At 41.3% G+C, this 27080-nt stretch overlaps 2 protein-coding genes across 2 annotated transcripts; both read left to right on the top strand.

Annotated features, from left to right (window-relative positions):
• Nucleotides 1-2200: 2200 nt before the first annotated feature.
• Nucleotides 2201-7138, top strand: LOC117373098 (uncharacterized). Its single transcript, XM_055222835.1, has 8 exons — nucleotides 2201-2224; nucleotides 3665-3693; nucleotides 4002-4049; nucleotides 4733-4954; nucleotides 5212-5433; nucleotides 5689-5910; nucleotides 6168-6371; nucleotides 6620-7138. The coding sequence occupies exons 2-8, from the start codon at nucleotides 3669-3671 to the stop codon at nucleotides 6787-6789; spliced, it is 1113 nt and encodes a 370-aa protein (XP_055078810.1). The 5' UTR covers nucleotides 2201-2224; nucleotides 3665-3668; the 3' UTR covers nucleotides 6790-7138.
• A 15845-nt stretch (nucleotides 7139-22983) lies between these two features.
• LOC117373097 (uncharacterized) lies at nucleotides 22984-27080 on the top strand. The gene is made up of 8 exons (XM_055222836.1): nucleotides 22984-22999; nucleotides 23636-23664; nucleotides 23973-24020; nucleotides 24704-24925; nucleotides 25183-25404; nucleotides 25660-25881; nucleotides 26139-26342; nucleotides 26591-27080. The coding sequence occupies exons 2-8, from the start codon at nucleotides 23640-23642 to the stop codon at nucleotides 26758-26760; spliced, it is 1113 nt and encodes a 370-aa protein (XP_055078811.1). The 5' UTR covers nucleotides 22984-22999; nucleotides 23636-23639; the 3' UTR covers nucleotides 26761-27080.

Below are 27080 nucleotides of genomic sequence, written 5' to 3'. Positions count from 1 at the left end.
TTTGAGAGGAGGGGAAGATTAGAGATAGGTCTATAGTTGACTAATTCATCAGGATTTAGGTTAGGTTTTTTCAAAAGGGGTTTAATCACAGCATACTTAAAGGACTGAGGAACGTAGCCATTTTCTAACGACATATTTATTATGTTATGGATGGAATCTATTATTAGGGGGAGGGCTTCTTTGAGGAGTCTGATTGGAATAGGGTCGAGCAAACAGGTTGATGGTTTGGACGACATGATGACTGAGGTAATCTCCACCTCATCAACAGGAGTAAATTTATCTAATATTATTAGAGGATCCATGTGGGATATTGGCATTACAGACTGGATTAGCTCAGAGCTGATTTTTGGAGTAGCTTTGTTGATTTTGTCTCTAATGGTTGTAATTTTGTAATCGAAGAAGTGAAGAAAGTCATCACAACTAATGTTCGAGGGGATAAGAGACTCATTAGCAGTGTGGGAGTTTGTCAGCCTGGCTACAGTGCTGAACAGAAATCTGGGGTTATTTTTGTTTACTTCTATTAGATTGGAATATTATCTAGTTCGGGCTTTCCGCAGAGCGGCCTTATAAGTGAGCAGGCAGAGCTTCCATGCCTTCAGAGACTGCTCAGAGCGCGAGCGGCGCCAAAGCTTCTCTGTGCGTCTTACATGTTGTTTGAGTGTCCTGAGCTGTAACGTGTACCATGGAGCCGGAGGTCTTGGTTTAATGCTTTTCTGTTTTAGCTACAACATCGAGAGCAGATTTTAAGGTGAGCATTGTTCTGTCAACCAATTGATCAGTGACAATTGGATTAAAATTATTGTCATTGTCACATGACATATCTTTTAGTAATGGCTCAATAATTTCTTTAAACTCTGTAACCAATTTATCTGATAATGTTCTTTTCATTATAGTTTTTTTCTGTGGGGCTGGATAGTCTTTTAGTATAAAATGAAAGGTAATTAAGAAATGGTCAGAGAGTATAGGGTTTTGAGGAAGGACAATTAGATCATTAATCTCAATACCGTAGGTTAGAACGAGATCTAGAGTGTGATTGTGACAGTGAGTCGGCTTATTCACACTCTGGGTGAAACCGATCCCATCCAGGAGTGCGCCAAAAGCATCACTGAGGCAATCACTGCCGTTATCTACATGAATGTTGAAATCTCCAACTATAACAATCCTTTCCCAATTCAAGACTAAACTTGAAATAAAATCAGAAAACTCTGTCAGGAAGTCGGCATATGGACCAGGAGGTCGATAAATTATTATAAATATAACAGCTTTTTGGTTTTTCCAATTGGGGCACGTAATGGAGAGTGCGAGGCTTTCAAAGGAGAGGTGTGTATAGTTGGGTTTGGGGCTGAGAATTAGACTGGAATGAGAGATGACGGCCACAGCACCACCTCCACCTGTGCTCCGGGCACTCTGAAAGTTCATGTGACTTGGTGTAGATTTGTTTAGTCTAACATAATCATTTTCCTGAAGCCATGTTTCAGTTAGGGCTAACAGATCAATATTATTTATTAATTTCTTCATAGTACGATAGAGAGTACCTCACACTGAGCTTCCTTTATAGATGTACCTCATTTGTCTCATTTTGTTTAGTTTTTTTTTTTTCTTTTCTTGCGCTTTTATTTTGTCCATAGTTGATTTGGGGCTAATTAAATTAAAATGGTGTCTAATGTGGAATGAAGCTGACACACCTAAAAACATCATAATGACTCTTATCTTGAGGTACTTTATGATTGACCGATTAACTTTAATGATAAACAGGAAAAGGTTTTAACAAAACCACCCCATGGTTATTAGACTAATTAATTTTAGAACTTGAAATGATATTTACATGACCACAGTTCAAAATAAAAATAAATAAAAAACAAGTAAATTTAATGTTAATTTTCATAAGTTAAATAAATACAAAATGTACCGTCCCTGAACAGCAGTGTGAGCCATACCATATATAAATATATAAATATATACAGACACTACAGAATTAAATACACTGATGATGCTCAGAGCTGTGCGTCATCGTCACATATTTCTCCTGTGTAATTCCTCATACTTAAGTTGTGAGTCTTTCATAAATAGACTTCAGCCTCGTGCTTGTGTCACCTGCTGTACCACCCTCGATAATTGCTCTGTTGAACGATAAGCATCAATTAAATATACCATGGTCCACACCCTAATCAATATAAAAGTAAAGACGAAACAGCTTCATTTGTTATCGGAGCTACAATCTGCAGTGAGTATCCTACTTCCTTCATTTTATACTGCGTTAACTGGTAGTACATCTGTGTATGTTGTTTCTATTGACTTTATATTGACTTAAGGGGTTCTGTGAAAGTGTCTTGTTTTTATGTGTGCATAAACTGTTCAAACATGAACAGACCTAGGTCACTGTGAAGCAAACAGCTCAATGATGGATGGTCCTTTTTTAGAAGAATAAATGACCTCTGCTGGTATAAAGTATCTACATTTAGAGCTCACTGTTTTAAACGTGTCCGTCGATGTACGAGTCCTTTTAGAGCTTAAGCTTTGTCTTATCTGTAAAGGCTAAAATCATAAGTACTTCATTTATCATTATGGGAGACAGTACACACTGTGGTAGTAACAGTTTATGTCTAGATGAGCTTCAATCAATCAATCAATCAAACTTTATTTGTATAGCATTTTACAACAGCAAAAACTGAACCAAAGTGCTTTTCAAGTGCATTAAAATATAAAAACAACAACAAAAATTCTATATACAAAACAACAAACAATAAAAACAGTCATTAGCTGAAGGCAATTGTCAACAAATGAGTCTTTAGCTTTGTCTTTAAACAGAGACAAAGTAGTGACTGAGCGTAACTCCAGGGGCAAAGAGTTCCAAAGTCTGGGACCAGCCACAGAAAATGAACGCTCACCCCACTGTTTCCTTTTGGTTGTGGGGACCTTCAGCAGGTGTTGACTGGCCGACCGCAGAGCTCTGTTGGGCGTATGAGCCGTTAACAGCTCGCAAAGATATAGAGGTGCAATATCATGCAGAGCTTTAAAAGCAAACATTAAAAGTTTAAAATCAATCCTGAAACGTACTGGGAGCCAGTGGAGGGAGTACAGAACCAGGGTGATGTGACTATGTTTGGGAGTATTTGTCAGAAGTCGGGCTGCAGCGTTTTGAACTAATTGCAAGCGTTGGAGAGTGTATTGATTTAGTCCAATATAAAGAGCATTACAATAGTCAATCCTGGAACTAAAAAAGCGTGCATGGCCTTTTCCATGTCAGCTTTACAAAGAAATGGTTTTACTTTTGCCAGGAGACGAAGCTGAAAGAAACTGGCTTTAACTACACCGTCAATGTTTATCAAACAGCAAATATTCATCAAATTTAACCCCCAGGTTTCTGACAACATGCCATGAAAAATTTTGAACCAAACAAAATACATTCTGTTTTGCTTGAAATAAAACACTTTCTTTTTGGTCCTATAATCTTAAACATATAGATCTAGAAATGAACGGGTCTGAGAATCAGAACAGGTGTCAGTAGAACAGTTTTTCAAGTATTAATTTGACTAAAGTGTGACTAAATGAGTTAAAATCTACAGTCTGTGTATTTATAGTTTTATTTACATGTCTGTTATTATTTCAGTTCATTTCATTGTAAAACAAATGAATATGTTTCTCTGTTTCTCTGTCACAACAGAACAATGCACGGAGTACTTCTTACCACAGGTACACAATCTGTTAATTTCTCTTCTTTCTGTGTAAATACAGTGACATTGTGAGAACAGGGAGTTGATGGTTCAAGTCTTGTCCAAATGCATACTGTCCTTGTGTCTCTGGGCAAAACACATGACGCTTGAGAGTGAGGAGGGAATCAAATACAAGAAATTTAGTCATTTTGGGTGTCATAAGACATAGACGCTATATGGGTCAAATGCACTGTTATAACTGTAATAATTATTGTTTTATCAAATGTCACAAAGCAATCCTAGGCCTTACAAGTTCTGGAATTCACTTTGAAATGTCATCTCTTTAAGGTCTATGCCTGCTGCTCAACTTCAATCCCAGCACCACTGCTCCAGCAGGTAATAAACTGTTTGGTTTGAATGGAATATTAAGGACAAGAAGAGCATCCATGCATGTTTGAGTAATCTAGTGATCTCCCTCGGGCATTATTCAAACTCTTCTTACAGTTAACATTATAAAGATTGTTTTTTGCTCACAAAGCAGCGCTGTTAGCATGTTAGTTGTTGTTAGCAGGGGCGTGACAACAAATCTTTGGTCTCACCTCTTCAAGTTGTAAAATTCCCTTAAAAACTCATCACAGTGAATCATTTGGATGCCCAGGAAGTGCTATGAAAGTGAGAAATACGTTTGGACCACTCCAACCTGCTGAAAATGAACTAGTCCTGTTATTTTATTTTATTTTTTTTATGTTTTTAAGAACAGTAAAAATCAGGTATAGCAGCTTTAACTGTTTTTCTCCTACTTTCTCCCAATCCCACCAGCACCAAAGGCAATAAAATATTAAGTTTGAATGTAATGTTAAGGTGGAAGAGCGTCCATGCATGTTTAAGTCATCTAGTGATCTCTCAACTGTTTTGTAAAAGTAAATGAAATTTAAACTTATCAAACATTTTATTACATAGTTTTTGGCAGATATAGTCTTTTCAAAACAATCAAAGGTAACATGGTGATCTAAATATATAATGTGTTATCATTTAATACTCATAGAATTGTAATACTCCCTCTTTTCTTCTATGTACAGGGAACGTCTGTGAAGGCAAAAATGGACTTTATGCCAACCCAGATGACCCACATAGCTTTTTTAACTGTGACTGGGGTCATGGCTCTCTGATGTATTGTCCTGGAGATCTGGTCTTTTACGAATCGTGCCCCTGCTGTGACTATGTCGACAAGCATCACTACTACGACAAGACTACCACCACCACCACCAAAAACACCGGAACCACCACCACCTCCACCAAAGGTAATAAACTGTTTAGTCTGAATGTAATATTAAGGTGGAAAAGATCATCCATGCATGTTTGAGCAATCTAACGATCTTTTGATTGTTTTGTCAAACTAAATGAAACTGAAACTTGTTAAAGATTTTATTACAAAGTTTTTGGCAGAAATAGTCTTTTCAAAACAATCAAAGGTAACATGGTGATCTAAATATATAATGTGTTATCATTTAATACTCATAGAATTGTAATACTCCCTCTTTTCTTCTATGTACCAAAGCCCCCAATGTCTGCGAAGGCAAAAATGGCCGTTTTGCCAACCCAGATGACCCACACACCTTTTTTAACTGTGACTGGGGTCATGGCTCTCTGATGTATTGTCCTGAATATCTGATCTTTTACGAAGCGTGCGACTGCTGTGACTATGTCAAAGACCCTTGGCACCTAAGGACTACCACCACCACCACCAAAAACACCGGACCCACCACCACCACCACCAAAGGTAATAAACTGTTTAGTTTGAATGTAATATTAAGGTGGAAAAGATCATCCATGCATGTTTGAGCAATCTAACGATCTTTTGATTGTTTTGTCAAACTAAATGAAACTGAAACTTGTTAAAGATTTTATTACAAAGTTTTTGGCAGAAATAGTCTTTTCAAAACAATCAAAGGTAACATGGTGATCTAAATATATAATGTGTTATCATTTAATACTCAGAATTGTAATACTCCCTCTTTTCTTCTATGTACCAAAGCCCCCAATGTCTGCGAAGGCAAAAATGGCCGTTTTGCCAACCCAGATGACCCACACACCTTTTTTAACTGTGACTGGGGTCATGGCTCTCTGATGTATTGTCCTGAATATCTGATCTTTTACGAAGCGTGCGACTGCTGTGACTATGTCAAAGACCCTTGGCACCTAAGGACTACCACCACCACCACCAAAAACACCGGACCCACCACCACCACCACCAAAGGTAATAAACTGTTTAGTTTGAATGTAATATTAAGGTGGAAAAGATCATCCATGCATGTTTGAGTAATCTAGTGATCTCTTGATTGTTTTGTCAAACTAAATGAAAGTGAAACTTGTTAAACATTTTATTACAAAGGTTTTGACAGAAATAGTCTTTTCAAAACAATCAAAGGTAACATGGTGATCTACATATGTAATGTGTTATCATTTAATACTCATAGAATTGTAATACTCCTTCTTTTCTTCTATGTACCAAAGCCGTCAATGTCTGCGAAGGCAAAAATGGACTTTATGCCATCGAAAATGAACCACACTGCTTTTTAAACTGTGACTGGGGTCGTGGCGGTCTGTTGAAGTGTCCTCATGATCTGGTGTTTTACAAATCGTGCAACTGCTGTGACTATGCCGTCGACCCTTGGCACCTACAGCCTCACTACCAAAACACCGGAACCACCAGCATAGGTAATAAACTGTTTAGTTTGAATGTAATATTAAGGTGGAAAAGATCATCCATGCATGTTTGAGTAATCTAGTGATCTCTCGATTATTTTGTCAAACTAAATGAAACTGAAACTTGTTAAAGATTTTATTACAAAGTTTTGGGCAGATATAGTCTTTTCAAAACAATCAAAGGTAACATGGTGATCTAAATATATAATGTGTTATCATTTAATACTCATAGAATTGTAATACTCCCTCTTTTCTTCTAGTTGCAAAGAACGTCTGTGAAGGCAAAAATGGCCGTTATGCCAACCCAGATGACCCACACACCTTTTTTAACTGTGACTGGAGTCATGGCGCTCTGATGTATTGTCCTTCAGATCTGGTCTTTTACGAATCGTGCGACTGCTGTGACCACGTCGGCAAGCATCATTACTAACATGACCGTTATGCCAACCCAGATGACCCACACAGCTTTTTTAACTGTGACTGGGATGTTGGCGCTCTGATGGATTGTCCTGAATATCTGGGACTGCTGTACCTATCTCTAACACAATCTAATGGAAATATACTGGTCACATTTAAACAGTGAGTTTATCTCAGGTTAAGTGGATTGGGATTGTTCTGTTTCTAGTTTATTGATTTAAAGGTATAATTTAACAGTTTCCACTTCTACATCCAATCAAAAACGTTTTAAAATTATATCATTGCATTATATATTTGATTAAGTTGAAATGTTAATAAAATTACACTAAATTAAAATCTTGTGTCCTACATCATTGAACCACAAACTGTTTGAAGCTTATTACAATACTAATGATATAAAGATATTATAATAGGTGAAATATTTTAAAGGTAACAGTCTAACAGTCCAGAGGCGACAGTGGCTCAGGGGTTAGAGTGTTAGTCCCCCCACCGGAAGGTCAGAGGATCGAGTCCCGCTCGGACCAAATTCTGTCATTGTGTCCTTAGGCAACACACTTCACCCACATTGCCTAGTTTGAAAGTGGTGTGTGTGAATGTTTGGTGTGGTTGGAGGGGCCGATTGCACTCTTAAAAAAATGATTACTGAGAAAAGATCCCTTTTCACTTTTTACTGTGGTAAAATGAAGTGATAACATGAAGAGTCCTGGTGAAAACAATGATACAAAAACATTGTAGTGTAGATACAGTATGGATTATTTTTTTAAATTTAAGTTTACGGAGTATAAAACAATAGTAGAAACACTTATAGTAGTACCAACAGCAGCACAGACGTAGTTCTGGTGGATGCGTCTCTATAATTGTTTTGTGATTCACTAGGCCTGTTTAAATTTCCTGCGCTTTAGCTTGTGACTGGAGTCACAAGTTTCTGGGCAACCACATACATATTTACAACAATAAAACAGTGAATAAGTAATGCTAGTTGTAGTTATAGATGACCAAATATTGTTATGGACATTGAACTCATTCATTATATCATCCATTGTATTTTCTGGGCAGGTCAGACCATGGGAGCATTGGTGGGCCTCCTAATCTTCAGGTTTGACTCAAGGAAAATTACTCAAATACCCACGATTATACAAGACATAATAACCATGTGTCACAAGACTTAATGTATAAGGTGTACCATTTACAAAGCATAATGAAAACACATGAAATACTATTGCACATGATTACTTTAAAAGGTTCAAGTTATAAAGGTGTTTAAACTGTTACTTTATAAAGTGCTTATTATTATTATTTTTTTTATTTTTCCAAATGTTTTTATTAGGAACATCAATAAAGAAAACAAATTACATTGGAATATTATCTAGTTGTCCCTGGTTTTTGTTTTTGTTAATGAACATCCCCCTCCCACCCCATCTCAGCCCAACATATAAAGCACATACCACCAATTAAGTATTCACAAATACTACGGACATGACAAGAGCCAGGTACAAGCACACGTTCATATCGACAACACCTGCAAATTTGTGAAATAGGAGATAAAGCATTGCCACACCAGGAAAAATCTGTTTGTACGTCCTCTTAATGTGTACTTAATTTTTTCAAGTTTCAGAAAATGCATCATATCTCTGAGCCATAGAGAGAAAGAAGGGCCTTTAGGAGATTTCCAATGTAGTAACAATAAGTGTCTCGCAATTAGAGACGTAAATGCTATAATGTCCCTCTGTGTGGAAGTCAATGCAAGTGATGAGCCAGTGATCCCAAATATGGCAACAAGAGGACAAAGCTGCAGGTTCACACCAAGAATAGCAGACATAGTGGTGAAGTAACTAGACCAATAACAGTGAAGATTAGGACAGAAAAAAACATGTGGCTAAGGTGACAAGGGGAACCATTACACTTAACACATTTGTCTTCAATGTCTGGGTACATTTCAGAGAGTCTTGATTTAGAAAAGTGCACCCTATGTACAATTTGAATTGAATAAGACACAGACGAGCACAGGTAGTAGTAGATCGTATTCTATCAATGGCCTCCTCCCAGAGACCCTCACTCAGTTATATTCCCAACTCCTTTTCCCATGCATCTTTAATTTTCATGGTTGAATTGTCACTTAAGCGAATAAGTCCAAGTCCTTCTACCTGGCTGACGTGCCCGACTGTCTCCTCCGGGTCAACGCGCTCCCACCAAGGAAGCGTAAACGCCGTGGAATACGAGCTGGGCGGCTTGTGAAGCTGAAGGCATGGCTGGCACTTTCTCCCAGCAGGGTGTGGTCCTCCTCATTTCCACAGGAATACACAAGTTGTCTTCGCCGGTATCTCGCGAGACGCACGCCTGCTCCGGTCGGCGCTTGGCTGATTCCCATCGTCGGGCAACTAGAGGAGGTTTACGCGCTGCGCCCGTGCCGTTCCTCTTTTCGCCGGGCTTCACGTGTGTCCCCCGGTAATCTCCGGTCATTGAGCCGGGCTGCCCCAGCGGCTGATGAGCCTGTGGCTCCAACAAAGTGTGCACTGCTGAATGCGCGATCTATCGTGAACAAGACGTTTGTCCTGCAGGATTTCTTCAATTCGCGCTGTTTGGATATACTGTTTTTAACTGAGACGTGGATCAACACCAGTGAGTCTTCCACCTTTTCAGAGCTTTTACCTCCTGACTGTACTTTTATCAACATGCCAAGAACCACTGGTCGTGGTGGAGGTATCGCTACTGTTTTAAAGAACTGTGTTTATCACAGGCTTTTATCACCGGGTCCTTTCTCCTCTTTTGAACTTATTTGCTTTGAGCTGCGACAGACAGATCCAGTGTTGTGCGCTGTGATTTACAGACCGCCTAACTACAACAAAGACTTTATTAAAGAACTTTCTGATTTTATGGCTTTGATGTCCTCTCAGTATGATAGGATTTTAATAGTTGGGGATTTGAATGTGCATGTCTGTTGTCCTACAAAACCTATGGTCAACGAGTTTTTAGATTTTATTTATGCTTTTAATTTGACACAACATGTCACTGGCCACACGCACACGCACGGACACACTTTAGACCTTGTGTTGTCTTATGGTTTTCACGTTGACAATGTTTCTGTTGGGAATGCTGTTTGTTCTGATCATTGTCCAATAATGTTTGATTTTACCTGTTGTAATGACACGCCGCTGCCTGCTTCTGTGCGTAAAAGCCGACTTATCAAGTCAGACACAGCCGCTGCCTTTTCTCCTCTTTTTACGGCATCTTTGTTAACATGCCCCACCTCCGCATACATGGATGCGGATCAACTAATGAATGTATTTCTGTCCACTTGTACTTGTGTCTTGGACGATGTAGCCCCCTTGAAAGGCTTGCGTCCAAAATCAAAACAAGAGCCCTGGCTCAATGAAACCACGCGCGCAGCAAGACGTGAGTGCCGTAAAGCTGAGCGCAAGTGGAAAGATAATAAACTGGAGGTGAATTATCAAATACTCAAATGCAGCTGGAAAAACTATCAGCGTGTTGTTAAAGCTGAAAAGACTAAGTTTTTATCTGAACTCGTTTTAAGTAATTGCAGTCAACCCCGTGTTCTTTTTAAAACAATTGGTTCTGTTCTTAACCCATGGATTAGGGTTAAGAACAGAACCAATTGTTTTAAAAAGAACACTACACTGGAGATGACGCGGGACACTTGTGAAAAATTCCTATCTTTTTTTAATAGTAAGGTTGAGGATATTAGAGCTAATTTATCTACTCTGTCTCTTTCTTCTAACCTCACCATAACAACTCACTGCTCAAATGTTTTTAGTCAGTTTGAGCCTGTGTCTTTGTCTGTGCTTACAGGGATAGTGAATAAACTTAAACCTCCTGTCCCACAGACCCAGTCCCACAGACCCAGTCCCACCTCGGTTCTTTAAAGAGGTTTGGGGAACTATTGGAAATTTTGTTAAAGAGATTGTTAACAGCAGTCTGTTTTCTGGTGTTGTTCCTTCTTTTTGTAAAAAAGCTGTTGTTGAGCCTTTGATCAAAAAACCTGGTCTTGATCCTACAATTTTATCTAATTATCGACCAATTTCTAAACTCCCTTTAGTGTCGAAAATTTTAGAAAAAACTGTCATTGCACAGCTGCAGCCTTTCCTAGATGCAAACGGAACTTTGGACACTTTCCAGTCAGGCTATAAAGCGTTTGACAGCACAGAGTCTGCACTTTTAAAGGTTTTAAATGACCTGCTTTTAATGACAGACTCTGGTAATTCTGCCATTTTAGTGCTTTTAGACCTGACTGCAGCTTTTGACACAGTTGACCACTCAACTCTTTTAAACCGTCTTGAATATTGTGTGGGTGTCAGGGGGACAGCCCTGGACTGGTTTAGGTCGTACCTAACAGGGCGGTCCTTCAGTCAGGCTGGGGGACCTCATCCTTCACCCCACTTGTGAGCGGAGTCCCCCAAGGTTCAATTCTGGGGCCTATTCTTTTTGCACTTTATCTTCTCCCGCTTGCGGACATTTTTAAAAGACATGGCCTTTTATATCATTTTTACGCAGATGATTGCCAGATTTATTTACCAATTTCTAAAAAAGACAACTGCTCCCTGACACCCCTACTCGACTGTCTATGTGACGTCAAGGCTTGGTTGGCCCAAAACTTTTTAAAATTGAATGAAGCAAAGACCGAGGTTATACTGTTTGGCTCTGGCAGTACCCCCACGGACGTGGGACCTCTTCAAAATGATGTGCATCCCACAGTCACCAACCTTGGCGTCACCATAGACAGCGATTTTAAATTTGACAAGCATATTAATGGCGTTTTAAAATCTAGTTTTTATCATCTGCGGCTTTTATCCAAAGTCAAACCGTTTTTATCTTTTAAACTTTTTGAACAAGTCGTGCACGCTTTTATTTCTTCGCGCCTGGACGACTGCAATGCACTTTATTCTGGCATTTCACAAAACTCGCTTTACCGACTGCAGTTAGTCCAAAACTCTGCTGCACGACTTTTAACAGGAACCAAAAAGCACGATCATATCACACCAATTCTTGCGTCTTTGCACTGGCTTCCTGTTAATTTTAGAGTTGATTTTAAGATTTTATTGTTTGTTTTTAAAGCTTTGAATGGTCTGGCCCCGATTACATCTCGGACCTCATCAAAATTTACACCCCGGTGCGCGCTCTGAGGTCTGAGGGCCAGCTCCAGCTCGTGGTCCCTAAAACCAGACTTAAAACCAGAGGGGACAGGGCCTTTTCTGTGGTTGGACCTAAACTGTGGAACGCCCTGCCCCCCCACGTTCAAACAGCTCCCACTGTAGAGTGTTTTAAGTCTCGTCTTAAGACCCACTTTTATTCTCTGGCTTTTAACACCGCGTGAGTTGTGTGGTCCTCTGTGTTTTTCTTTTCTTTTATTTATTTTTATGTGTTTTATTGATTTTATTGATTTTATTATTTTTTTTATGTCACTTTGTCTCTGTGCAGCACTTTGGAAACAATTTGTTTATGAAATGTGCTATATAAATAAAGTGGATTGGATTAATGACAAAATGAAGTTATACATCTTAGATATCAGCCCTTTCTGATGGGGATTATATGACAGCAATTTTTCCCAGGATTCTGTAGGAGGTACGGAGGGAAAATGAGGAAAACACTTACTAACAAAATTACAGACCTGAAAGTAATGAAACAAATGAGTACGAGGTAGGTTAAACTTGGAGGAGAGAGCAGCAAAACACTCCAGCTGTATATAAGTCCTTGATTTGCTTAATACCACTGTTTTTACCAAATTGAAAAAAATGAGTCAGAGATAGATGGAGGGAATAAGTGGTTGTTGGTTAACGGGCCTTGGGAAGAGGCAGATATAAATCTAAATCGCCGTCTAAACTGGTACCAAACTTGTGGTTTGGTACCAGTTTGCGTGTTAAGAACCACCAGATTATCAGTGTATGATGACGGTTTTGTGGGTATTGAAGAAAAAATTAGAGCTGAAATAGATGATCCTCTACAAGACAAAAGTTCCAACTTGCACCAAGGGGAGTCTGGTGATTTCAACCAATAGCAAAGTTTGTGGATATGAGCTGCCCAGTAATATGACTGAAAATTGGGCAATGCAAGACCTCCGCTCAATTTACATCTTTGCAACAATGATTTTCGGACTCTAGGTGGTTTCCCATCCCAAATAAAAACACCAATAATCTTGTCTAATAATTCAAAAAAATGTTTTGGCAGAAAAAGAGGAATCGACTGGAATAAGAAAAGAAATCTAGGCAAAATATTCATTTTAACTATGTTAATCCTACCAATCAGGGTAAGGGGGAGACAGCGCCATCTTTCAAAGTCAGAATTAATTTTTGAAATAAGAGGTGTAAAATTGGCAGATGCCAAAGTATGAAATAAGCGGGTCACATTTACCCCTAAATACTTGAACCCTGTGGGGCTCATTTTAAAAGGTAACTCGGACTGTTGGAGATTACAAGCAGGGAGGTTTATCGGGAAGCATACACTTTTCTCCAAGTTCAATTTATACCCAGAGAAAGAGCTGAAATTATTCACAATGTTCAAAACTGTAGGGATAGAAATAGCAGGATCAGATAAATATAATAGAAATCATCTGCATATAACGACAGTTTGTAATCAATCCCATTGCGAGCAAAATTGAGAGGAAGAGTGTAAAGTGATGGACAATGGCTCAATTGCAATAGTGAAGAGTAAAGGCGACAGGGGGCAGCCTTGACGCATTCCACGACTAAGACTAAAATAGTCTGAGAAAATATCATTGGTATGAATGCTAGCTTTAGGAGAGGAATAAAGGAGGCGAATCCAAGAAACAAATCTATTACCCATCCATCCATCCATCCATCCATTTTCTTCCGCTCATCCAGGGCCGGGTCGCGGGGGCAGCAGTCTAAGCAGGGACTCCCAGACTTCCCTCACCCCGGACACGTCCTCCAGCTCCTCCGGTGGGATCCCAAGGCGTTCCCAGGCCAGCCGAGAGACATAGTCCCTCCAGCGTGTCCTGGGTCTTCCCCGGGGCCTCCTCCCGGTGGGACATGCCCAGAACACCTCCCTAGGGAGGCATCCAGGAGGCATCCTTAGCAGTTTAGATGGCGCACGCTCTGCTGCGACAGCACAGTCTCTACACGTAAACACTCTAAAGCCATCACTCGTATAGCACAGACAATAACACAGGACCACACTCACCCACTGCACCGGTACTTTACTCTACTGCCTTCAGGACGACGATACAGGACTCTCAGATGTAACAAAGCACGCTTCAAAAATAGTCTCATACCCACAGCCATTATTAACTTGAACAATTTATAGACTACGGAACTCTAATTATCATTATGCACTTTTACAATGTCAATTACCTGCCTTTGTGTTTTTCCAATATATGTGATGTGTTTGTGTGGCATTGTATGTATGTATGGCGTTTTTTCTCTGTGTTTTTGACTGTGAAGACAAATTTCCCCTCGGGGACAATAAAGTAACTAACTAACTAAGATGCCCGAGCCACCTCAGCTGGTTCCTCTCAACGTGTAGGAGCAGCGGCTCTACTCCGAGCTCCTCCCGTGTGACTGAGCTCCTCACCCTATCCCTAAGGGTGCGCCCGGCCACTCTGCGGAGGAAGCCCATTTCAGCCGCTTGTATCCGCGATCTTGTCCTTTCGGTCATTACCCAAAGCTCATGACCATAGGTGAGGGTAGGAACGTAGATTGACCGGTAAATCGAGAGCTTCGCCTTCCGGCTCAGCTCCTTCTTTACCACAACGGACCGATACAGCGACCGCATCACTGCAGACGCTGCACCGATCCGCCTGTCAATCTCCCGCTCCATCCTTCCCTCACTCGTGAACAAGACCCTGAGATACTTGAACTCCTCCACTTGGGGCAGAGACTCACCACCCACCCGGAGAGAGCAAACCACCTTTTTCCGGTCGAGAACCATGGCCTCGGATTTGGAGGAGCTGATTCTCATCCCAGCCGCTTCACACTCGGCTGCAAACCGCCCCAGTGCCTGCTGCAGGTCCTGGCTCGAAGAAGCCATCAGGACAACATCATCTGCAAACAGCAGAGATGAAATCCTGTGGTTCCCAAACCAGGCCCCCTCCGGCCCCTGGCTGCGCCTAGAAATTCTGTCCATAAATATAATGAACAGAACCGGTGACAAAGGGCAGCCCTGGCAGAGTCCAACATGCACTGGGAACAGGTCTGACTTACTGCCGGCAATGTGAACACAGCTCCTGCTCTGGTCATACAGGGACCGGACAGCCCTTAGCAAAGAGCCCCGGACCCCATACTCCCAGAGCACCCCCCAAAGGACACCACGAGGGACACGGTTGAATGCCTTCTCCAGATCCACAAAACACATGTGGACTGGTTGGGCATACTCCCATGAGCCCTCGAGGACCCGATGGAGAGTATAGAGCTGGTCCAGTGTTCCACGACCAGGACGAAAACCACACTGCTCCTCCTGGATCCGAGGTTCGACTATCAGTCGGATTCTCCTCTCCAGTACCCTGGAATAGACCTTACCGGGAAGGCTGAGGAGTGTGATTCCCCTGTAATTGGAACACACCCTCCGGTCCCCCTTCTTATACAGAGGGACCACCACCCGAGTCTGCCATTCCACAGGTACTGTCCCCGACCGCCACGCGATGTTGCAGAGACGTGTCAGCAAAGACAGCCCCACAACATCCAGAGACTTGAGGTACTCAGGACGGATCTCGTCCACCCCCGGAGCCTTGCCACCGAGGAGCTTGCCAACCACCTCAGTGACTTCAGCCAGGGTGATGGACGAGTCCGCCTCTGGGTCCCCAGTTTCTGCTTCCTCCTCGGAAGACGTGACAGTGGGATTGAGGAGATCCTCAAAGTATTCCTTCCACCACCCGACAACATCCCCAGTCGAAGTCAGCAGCTCTCCACCCGCACTGTAAACAGTGTTGGTGAAGCACTGCTTCCCCCTCTTGAGGCGTCGGACGGTTTGCCAGAATCTCTTTGAGGCTGTCCGATAGTCCTCCTCCATGGCCTCCCCGAACTCCTCCCAACCCCGAGTTTTTGCCTCTGTGACTGCCCGAGCCGCGGCACGCTTGGCCCGCCGGTACTCATCAGCTGCCTCAGGAGTCCCACGAGCCAACAAGGCTCGATAGGACTCCTTCTTCAGCTTGACGGCATCCCTTACTTCCGGTGTCCACCACCGGGTTCGGGGATTGCCGTCGCGACAAGCACCACAGACCTTACGACCACAGCTACGAGCAGCCGCATCGACAATAGAGGTGGAGAACATGGCCCACTCGGAGTCCATGTCTCCAACCTACCCCGGGATCAGGGAGAAGCTCTCCCGGAGGTGGGAGTTGAAGACCCCCCTGACAGAGGGCTCCGCCAGACGTTCCCAGCAGACCCTCACAATGCGCTTGGGCCTGCCAGGTCTGTCCGGCTTCCTCCTCCGCCAGCGGATCCAACTCACCACCAGGTGGTGATCAGTTGACGGCTCAGCCCCTCTCTTCACCCGAGTGTCCAAGACACGTGGTCGGAGGTCAGATGACACGACAACAAAGTCGATCATCGACCTCCGACCTAGAGTGTCCTGGTGCCATGTGCACCGATGGACACCCTTGTGCTCGAACATGGTGTTTGTTATGGACAAGCTGTGACTAGCACAGAAGTCCAATAACAAAACACCACTCGGGTTCAGATCGGGGAGGCCGTTCCTCCCAATCACGCCCCTCCAAGTGTCACTGTCGTTACCCACATGGGCGTTGAAGTCCCCCAGGAGAACAACGGAGTCCCCGGTTGGTGCACTGTCTAGTACCCCTCCCAGGGGTACTATAATCTATTACCAAATCCGAATTTCGACAAAACTGCAAACAGGTACTCCCACTCCACCCGATCAAAAGCTTTCTCTGCATCAAGAGAAATAACCAATTCTGGAGAATCAGATGAATGTTTAGAATAAATTATATTCAGAAGGGTGCAAATATTAAAAAATAATTGATGCCCCTTCATAAAACCATTTTGCTCATTGGAAATAATCAAGGGAAGTACATTCTCCAACCGGGAAGCAATTACCTTTGCCAATACTTTTACATCTGCATTTAACAATGATAAGGGTCTATAAGAACCACATAATGTAGGATCCTTGTCCTTCTTATGGAGGAGAGTAATAGTAGCATGTGTAAGTGTTGGTGGTAAAGCACCTTTTTCTAGTGATTCATTAAACACAGCCAAAAGTAGCGGTGCCAATTTTTCAGCAAACTTCTTGTAAAATTCAACTGGAAACCCATCAGGGCCAGGGGCTTTGTTAGACTGCAGAGCTTTAACTGATTTAGTCACTTCAGCGAGGGAAAGAGGAGAGTCCAGGTGTCCAGCTGTGACGAAATCAAAAATAGGATTACAAAGATTTTGAAGAAAATCATTCATATTAGTACTGTCTAATGGAAAATCAGATTTGTATAATGAAGAATAAAATGACTTAAAGGTCTCATTAATTTCAATAGGGTCTGTAATAACAGTGCCCTGGGTATTTTTAATGCTAGTTGTCATGCGGGAAACAGCCTGACGTCATAACTGCTAGGCCAAAAGACGACTGGCCTTCTCGCCATATTCATAATATGTACCACGACTCTGCAGTAGCAAATGCTCTGCCTCACTAGTAGACAATAGATCAAATTCTCCTTGCAAATCTACAAGCTGTTTAAACAGTTCTGGAGTTGGGCTCACGGCATATCTTTGATCAATGTCACTGATAGCATTGGTTAACTCATTGAGTCTAGAAGCAGATCTTTTTTTAGATAAAGCACCGTAATAAATTATTTGTCCCCTAAGATAGAATTTAAGTGTCTCCCACAATAGTGAATATGAAGTAGTGTCATTCTGATTGAACAAAAGGAACTCATCAATTGAATTAGAAATAAACGCACAAAACCCCCCATCTGCCAACAAGAGAGAGTTAAATCTCCACCGAGGTGGACGTCGCGTCTGGGATGTAAACTGAAAATGATCGGTGACTGCTGACGTCATTTCTGGGCGAGTGCATTCTGTTTTGCGAGTTGTATATCTAGCGTCTCTCTCCTGATATGGTTAATCCACGAATCTTTACAGTTTTAAAAACAGTTTCTAACATCTACACTAGTGCCTGAATACTTCGCTAAACCACCAAAGTTTTATTCAGCACCTATTGCTCCGCACTTCGTGGATTAAGCCCCTTTATCTCGGTTCAGCCTGAACTAGCCTAGCCGACTAGCATCATGGCTAAACCTTCCTCCTCTTCTCTCGCTCTTCCCTGCCCTGGTTGCCATATGTGGAGTGATGACCCTGGCTTATTTGACGATGATAAGGACAGTTGCGTCAGAGTTAGAAACGCGGATCCGCTCATTGGAGGCTCTGACCCCGAGTTACAGTCAGGTAGCAGCAGTAGGGACCGCGGACCGCAGTAGCTTTAGCGTAGCTAGCGAGGCTAGCCCCCCAGTGCAACCCGTGCAGCCGGGATCAGACCAGGACAGGTTTGTGACAGTTAGAAGAAAGCGTAGGACTAGGACAGGGACACAGGGCTGAAGATTGGACTGTAGCAGACCAGGGACACAGGGTTGAGAGTAGAGATCTCCCCGTCCAGAACAGGTTTGCTCCCCTGAGCTGGACCCGGGACACTTTAGTCATAGGGAGCTCCATAGTCAGGGACGTGGAACTGCCTGCAGCTTCCACGCGGTGTTATCCAAACCCAACCAAAACCCAACTACCAAACCCAACTATACACACCTCTCCTTTGAAAGCCTCGCACTCTCCATTACATGCCCCAATTGGAAAAACCAAAAAGCTGTTATATTTATAATAATTTATCGACCTCCTGGTCCATATGCCGACTTCCTGACAGAGTTTTCTGATTTCATTTCAAGTTTAGTTTTGAACTGGGAAAGGATTGTTATAGTTGGAGATTTCAACATTCATGTAGATAACGGCAGTGATTGCCTCAGTAATGCTTTTGGCGCACTCCTGGATGGGATCGGTTTCACCCACAGTGTGAATAAGCCGACTCACTGTCACAATCACACTCTAGATCTCGTTCTAACCTATGGTATTGAGATTAATGATCTAATTGTCCTTCCTCAAAACCCTATACTCTCTGACCATTTCTTAATTACCTTTCATTTTATACTAAAAGACTATCCAGCCCCACAGAAAAAAACTATAATGAAAAGAACATTATCAGATAAATCGGTTACAGAGTTTAAAGAAATTATTGAGCCATTACTGAAAGATATGTCATGTGACAATGACAATAATTTTAATCCAATTGTTACTGATCAATTGATTGACAGAACAATGCTCACCTTAAAATCTGCTCTCGATGTTGTAGCTAAAACAGAAAAGCATTAAACCAAGACCTCCGGCTCCATGGTACACGTTACAGCTCAGGACACTCAAACAACATGTAAGACGCACAGAGAAGCTTTGGCGCCGCTCGCGCTCTGAGCAGTCTCTGAAGGCATTACCTCAGCCATCATGTCGTCCAAACCATCAACCTGTTTGCTCGACCCTATTCCAATCAGATTCCTCAAAGAAGCCCTCCCCCTAATAATAGATTCCATCCATAACATAATAAATATGTCGTTAGAAAATGGCTATGTTCCTCAGTCCTTTAAGTATGCTGTGATTAAACCCCTTTTGAAAAAACCTAACCTAAATCCTGATGAATTAGTCAACTATAGACCTATCTCTAATCTTCCCTTCCTCTCAAAAATTCTAGAACGAGTGGTGGTGAAACAGCTCTGCCGCCACCTGCAGGACAATAATATATTTGAAAAATTTCAATCTGGATTCAGAGCTCACCACAGCACAGAGACTGCACTGCTTAAAGTAACAAATGACTTACTACTAGCTGCTGATAACGGGCTGGCTTCAGTCCTGGTCCTACTGGACCTCAGTGCAGCATTTGACACCATTGATCACAACATTCTACTGCAGAGGTTAGAATGTGACATTGGAATCAGAGGGACCGCCCTCAAATGGTTTAAATCCTATCTATCAGATAGGTACCAGTTTGTTAGTATAAACCAGAGCACCTCTCCCTGTTCTAAAGTAGTCTGTGGTGTTCCACAAGGATCTGTGCTTGGTCCAATCCTTTTTACTCTGTATATGTTGCCATTGGGTAACATTATCAGAAAACATGGCATTAATTTTCACTGCTATGCTGATGACACTCAGCTGTACTTATCAATGAAACCAAATCAGACTGATCAAATAGATAAACTCAGTGCCTGTGTGAAGGACATCAAAACCTGGATGACCTTGAATTACCTGCTCTTAAATCCTGAAAAAACAGAGGTCATTGTCGTTGGTCCCAAAGGTCAAAGAGATTCTCTGTCGGACCAGATAATCTCACTCGACAATGTGAGTATAGCTTCTAGCCCTACTGTAAAAAATCTTGGAGTCCTATTTGATCAAAATCTCTCATTCACAGCCCATATAAACATAGCTTGAAAAACCGCATACTTTCACCTGCGAAATATAACTAAAATTAGAAATATTTTACCTAAAAACTGTGCTGAAAAACTCATCCATGCATTTGTTACTTCCAGACTTGATTACTGTAATTCTCTGCTCGCCGCCTGCCCCAAAAGTACTATAAAGTACTATAAAGTACTATAAAGTACTATAAAGTACTATAAGGAGCCTCCAGTTGGTCCAAAATGCAGTGGCCAGAGTCCTAACAGGAACTAAAAAAAGAGACCACATCAGTCCTGTACTAAAATATCTGCACTGGCTTCCTGTCGAGCTTAGAATCAAATTCAAAGTCGTCCTCCTGACATACAAAGCCCTAAACGGTATGGCCCCATCCTATCTGCAAGATGCTATTGTCCCGTACCAGCCAAACAGAGCACTCTGCTCTCAGAATGCAGGACTATTAGTGGTTCCTAGAGTGTCCAAAAGTACAGTGGGAGGGAGAGCATTCAGTTACCAAGCTCCTGTGCTATGGAATCAACTCCCTGCTGATGTTAAACAGGCCCCCACAGTCTCTGTATTTAAGACCAGGCTTAAAACCTTCCTCTTCGGTATAGACCAGGTTACATAGTGAGGGAGTTAGGGACATTAAAACCCGGGATAAGACAGGCTGCAGTAGGAGATAACAAGCTGGGGGAAGTATGGCAACCTGAGCACTATCATCTACTTTGTCCTATTTTTTCATCAGCAATGCTATTCACATGTTGTCCCCTGTCCCACTCCCCCTGTGGAGTGTATCTCTTTCAGATGCCACGATGACAGCTGGACCCTCTCCTCCTCCCCGCCTGGCCCTCCTCCTCGCCCGGCTCTCCTCCTCCTCGTCTGGTCTTCCTCCTCCTCGCCTGGCTCTCCTCCTCCTCGTCTGGTCTTCCTCCTCCTCGCCTGGCCGATTTTTCTTGTTTTGTCTGATTTTTCCTGTTGTGTCTGATTTTTCCTGTTGTTTTGTTTTTTGTTTGTTGGCGGCACGGTGGCTGAGTGGCAACACTCATGTCTCACAGCAGAAGGTTTGGTTCGATCCCCGGGTCACCAGGCCTTTCTGTGTGGAGTTTTTCATGTTTCTCTCCGTGTCTGGATGGGTTTCCTCCGGGTACTCCGGTTTCCCCCATCAACCAAAACATGAACGCCCTTCCAGACAACTGTTGTTGTGATTTTGGGCGTTACAAAAATAAATGAATTTAATTGAATTGAATTATCCTGGAGCCAGACTGGGTGACATCAAGGGGAATCTTAGGCTTTTAAAGAAAAGTAAGAATAGGTACCGCCGGATCGTTATACACACGGGGGGTAATGATACTCGGCGCGGTCAGTCAGAGGTGGTTAAGTTACAGATAGCTGCAGTCTGTGAATTGGCTAAGTCGATGTCAGAGTCCGTGTACTTCTCTGGCCCCTCCCAACCTACACCAATTGTGAAATGTACAGCCTCTTTTCAGCAGTCAACCAGTGGTTGACCAATTGGTGCCCGCAGAATGGTGTCGTCTTCATAGATAATTGGAGGGCATTTGAGGGGAAGCCTAGGCTTATACGTAGAGACGGCATCCATCCCACGCAGGCTGGCTCCGCCCTGTTAGCTCAGAATACGATTGCTAGTCTAGATTGACCAGGTAAGACTAGCACGCAGAATAGCTCAGGGAAGCACAGTGATCGTGACGTTAGGGAGCAGTTTAGACCAGTGAAGCACAGCTCAGTCAGAGGGAACAGCTCCAAACAGACAGAGACTGTGTGTGCCCCACGTGCCCCACGTACAAAAACACACACAAAAACACCTCTAAACTCTGACAAGGAAGCTGTCAGATCTCATAACTTAATAAAAATAAATAAATGTGCCGCAAATAAAAAAAATGATTCAATTCATTTATTTTTGTAACGCCCAAAATCACAACATCAGTTGTCTCGAAGGGCGTTCATGTTTTGCTTGCATGCTTTGAATCAATCAAATTTCACTACGGGCTTCACATGGAAGTTCTAATTACCAGTTATGATTTTCACTGGAAATTGTCCCCAATTCTCTGGAATGTTCTACTTGATTTGGAAATTGACAGGATCTGCACCACAGGGAGCACAGTTGAGGGATGTGGTGGACGTGCAGTGTTCTTAATGTGCCTGCCTGTGTCTGCCTTTGAGGAGTTTGAAAAACTTTGGGCTTTTTTTTCTTTTATTGTGCTTTTATTTTGTCCATAGTTGATTTGGGGCCAATTAAATTTAATTGATGATTAATGTGGAATGAAAGTGACACACCTAAAAACATCATAATGGCTCTGATCATGAGGTACTTCTTGATTGAACCAATTAACATTAATGATAAACAGGAAAAGGTTTTAACAAAACCACCCCATGGTTATTAGACTAATTAACTTTAGAACTTGAAATGATATTTACATGACCACAGGTCAAAATAAAAATAAATAAAAAACAAGTAAATTTAATGTTAATTTTCATAAGTTAAATAAATACAAAATGTACTGTCCCTGAACAGCAGTGTGAGCCATACCATATATAAATATATAAATATATACAGACACTACAGAATGAAATACACTGATGATGCTCAGAGCTGTGCGTCATCGTCACATATTTCTCCTGTGTAATTCCTCATACTTAAGTTGTGAGTCTTTCATAAATAGACTTCAGCCTCGTGCTTATGTCACCTGCTGTACCACCCTCGATAATTGCTCTGTTGAACGATAAGCATCAATTAAATGTACCATGGTCCACACCCTAATAAATATAAAAGTAAAGGCGAAACAGCTTCATTTGTTATCGGAGCTACAATCTGCAGTGAGTATCCTACTTCCTTCATTTTATACTGCGTTAACTGGTAGTACATCTGTGTATGTTGTTTCTATTGACTTTATATTGACTTAAGGGGTTCTGTGAAAGTGTCTTGTTTTTATGTGTGCATAAACTGTTCAAACATGAACAGACCTAGGTCACTGTGAAGCAAACAGCTCAATGATGGATGGTCCTTTTTTAGAAGAATAAATGACCTCTGCTGGTATAAAGTATCGACATTTAGAGCTCACTGTTTTAAACGTGTCCGTCGATGTACGAGTCCTTTTAGAGCTTAAGCTTTGTCTTATCTGTAAAGGCTAAAATCATAAGTACTTCATTTATCATTATGGGAGACAGTACACACTGTGGTAGTAACAGTTTATGTCTAGATGAGCTTCAAATAAAACACTTTCTTTTTGGTCCTATAATCTTAAACATATAGATCTAGAAATGAACGGGTCTGAGAATCAGAACAGGTGTCAGTAGAACAGTTTTTCAAGTATTAATTTGACTAAAGTGTGACTAAATGAGTTAAAATCTACAGTCTGTGTATTTATAGTTTTATTTACATGTCTGTTATTATTTCAGTTAATTTCATTGTAAAACAAATGAATATGTTTCTCTGCTTCTCTGTCACAACAGAACAATGCACGGAGTACTTCTTACCACAGGTACACAATCTGTTAATTTCTCTTCTTTCTGTGTAAATACAGTGACATTGTGAGAACAGGGCGTTGATGGTTCAAGTCTTGTCCAAATGCATACTGTCCTTGTGTCTCTGGGCAAAACACATGACGCTTGAGAGTGAGGAGGGAATCAAATGCAAGAAATTTAGTCATTTTGGGTGTCATAAGACATAGACGCTATATGGGTCAAATGCACTGTTATAACTGTAATAATTATTGTTTTATCAAATGTCACAAAGCAATCCTAGGCCTTACAAGTTCTGGAATTCACTTTGAAATGTCATCTCTTTAAGGTCTATGCCTGCTGCTCAACTTCAATCCCAGCACCACTGCTCCAGCAGGTAATAAACTGTTTGGTTTGAATGGAATATTAAGGACAAGAAGAGCATCCATGCATGTTTGAGTAATCTAGTGATCTCCCTCGGGCATTATTCAAACTCTTCTTACAGTTAACATTATAAAGATTGTTTTTTGCTCACAAAGCAGCGCTGTTAGCATGTTAGTTGTTGTTAGCAGGGGCGTGACAACAAATCTTTGGTCTCACCTCTTCAAGTTGTAAAATTCCCTTAAAAACTCATCACAGTGAATCATTTGGATGCCCAGGAAGTGCTATGAAAGTGAGAAATACGTTTGGACCACTCCAACCTGCTGAAAATGAACTAGTCCTGTTATTTTATTTTATTTTTTTTATGTTTTTAAGAACAGTAAAAATCAGGTATAGCAGCTTTAACTGTTTTTCTCCTACTTTCTCCCAATCCCACCAGCACCAAAGGCAATAAAATATTAAGTTTGAATGTAATGTTAAGGTGGAAGAGCGTCCATGCATGTTTAAGTCATCTAGTGATCTCTCAACTGTTTTGTAAAAGTAAATGAAATTTAAACTTATCAAACATTTTATTACATAGTTTTTGGCAGATATAGTCTTTTCAAAACAATCAAAGGTAACATGGTGATCTAAATATATAATGTGTTATCATTTAATACTCATAGAATTGTAATACTCCCTCTTTTCTTCTATGTACAGGGAACGTCTGTGAAGGCAAAAATGGACTTTATGCCAACCCAGATGACCCACATAGCTTTTTTAACTGTGACTGGGGTCATGGCTCTCTGATGTATTGTCCTGGAGATCTGGTCTTTTACGAATCGTGCCCCTGCTGTGACTATGTCGACAAGCATCACTACTACGACAAGACTACCACCACCACCACCAAAAACACCGGAACCACCACCACCTCCACCAAAGGTAATAAACTGTTTAGTCTGAATGTAATATTAAGGTGGAAAAGATCATCCATGCATGTTTGAGCAATCTAACGATCTTTTGATTGTTTTGTCAAACTAAATGAAACTGAAACTTGTTAAAGATTTTATTACAAAGTTTTTGGCAGAAATAGTCTTTTCAAAACAATCAAAGGTAACATGGTGATCTAAATATATAATGTGTTATCATTTAATACTCATAGAATTGTAATACTCCCTCTTTTCTTCTATGTACCAAAGCCCCCAATGTCTGCGAAGGCAAAAATGGCCGTTTTGCCAACCCAGATGACCCACACACCTTTTTTAACTGTGACTGGGGTCATGGCTCTCTGATGTATTGTCCTGAATATCTGATCTTTTACGAAGCGTGCGACTGCTGTGACTATGTCAAAGACCCTTGGCATTTAAGGACTACCACCACCACCACCAAAAACACCGGACCCACCACCACCACCACCAAAGGTAATAAACTGTTTAGTTTGAATGTAATATTAAGGTGGAAAAGATCATCCATGCATGTTTGAGCAATCTAACGATCTTTTGATTGTTTTGTCAAACTAAATGAAACTGAAACTTGTTAAAGATTTTATTACAAAGTTTTTGGCAGAAATAGTCTTTTCAAAACAATCAAAGGTAACATGGTGATCTAAATATATAATGTGTTATCATTTAATACTCAGAATTGTAATACTCCCTCTTTTCTTCTATGTACCAAAGCCCCCAATGTCTGCGAAGGCAAAAATGGCCGTTTTGCCAACCCAGATGACCCACACACCTTTTTTAACTGTGACTGGGGTCATGGCTCTCTGATGTATTGTCCTGAATATCTGATCTTTTACGAAGCGTGCGACTGCTGTGACTATGTCAAAGACCCTTGGCACCTAAGGACTACCACCACCACCACCAAAAACACCGGACCCACCACCACCACCACCAAAGGTAATAAACTGTTTAGTTTGAATGTAATATTAAGGTGGAAAAGATCATCCATGCATGTTTGAGTAATCTAGTGATCTCTTGATTGTTTTGTCAAACTAAATGAAAGTGAAACTTGTTAAACATTTTATTACAAAGGTTTTGACAGAAATAGTCTTTTCAAAACAATCAAAGGTAACATGGTGATCTACATATGTAATGTGTTATCATTTAATACTCATAGAATTGTAATACTCCTTCTTTTCTTCTATGTACCAAAGCCGTCAATGTCTGCGAAGGCAAAAATGGACTTTATGCCATCGAAAATGAACCACACTGCTTTTTAAACTGTGACTGGGGTCGTGGCGGTCTGTTGAAGTGTCCTCATGATCTGGTGTTTTACAAATCGTGCAACTGCTGTGACTATGCCGTCGACCCTTGGCACCTACAGCCTCACTACCAAAACACCGGAACCACCAGCATAGGTAATAAACTGTTTAGTTTGAATGTAATATTAAGGTGGAAAAGATCATCCATGCATGTTTGAGTAATCTAGTGATCTCTCGATTATTTTGTCAAACTAAATGAAACTGAAACTTGTTAAAGATTTTATTACAAAGTTTTGGGCAGATATAGTCTTTTCAAAACAATCAAAGGTAACATGGTGATCTAAATATATAATGTGTTATCATTTAATACTCATAGAATTGTAATACTCCCTCTTTTCTTCTAGTTGCAAAGAACGTCTGTGAAGGCAAAAATGGCCGTTATGCCAACCCAGATGACCCACACACCTTTTTTAACTGTGACTGGAGTCATGGCGCTCTGATGTATTGTCCTTCAGATCTGGTCTTTTACGAATCGTGCGACTGCTGTGACCACGTCGGCAAGCATCATTACTAACATGACCGTTATGCCAACCCAGATGACCCACACAGCTTTTTTAACTGTGACTGGGATGTTGGCGCTCTGATGGATTGTCCTGAATATCTGGGACTGCTGTACCTATCTCTAACACAATCTAATGGAAATATACTGGTCACATTTAAACAGTGAGTTTATCTCAGGTTAAGTGGATTGGGATTGTTCTGTTTCTAGTTTATTGATTTAAAGGTATAATTTAACAGTTTCCACTTCTACATCCAATCAAAAACGTTTTAAAATTATATCATTGCATTATATATTTGATTAAGTTGAAATGTTAATAAAATTACACTAAATTA

Source organism: Periophthalmus magnuspinnatus, chromosome 7 (genome assembly GCF_009829125.3).
Source record: "Periophthalmus magnuspinnatus isolate fPerMag1 chromosome 7, fPerMag1.2.pri, whole genome shotgun sequence".
NCBI lineage: Eukaryota > Metazoa > Chordata > Actinopteri > Gobiiformes > Gobiidae > Periophthalmus > Periophthalmus magnuspinnatus.
This window is presented reverse-complemented; position numbering and strand designations above follow the sequence as displayed.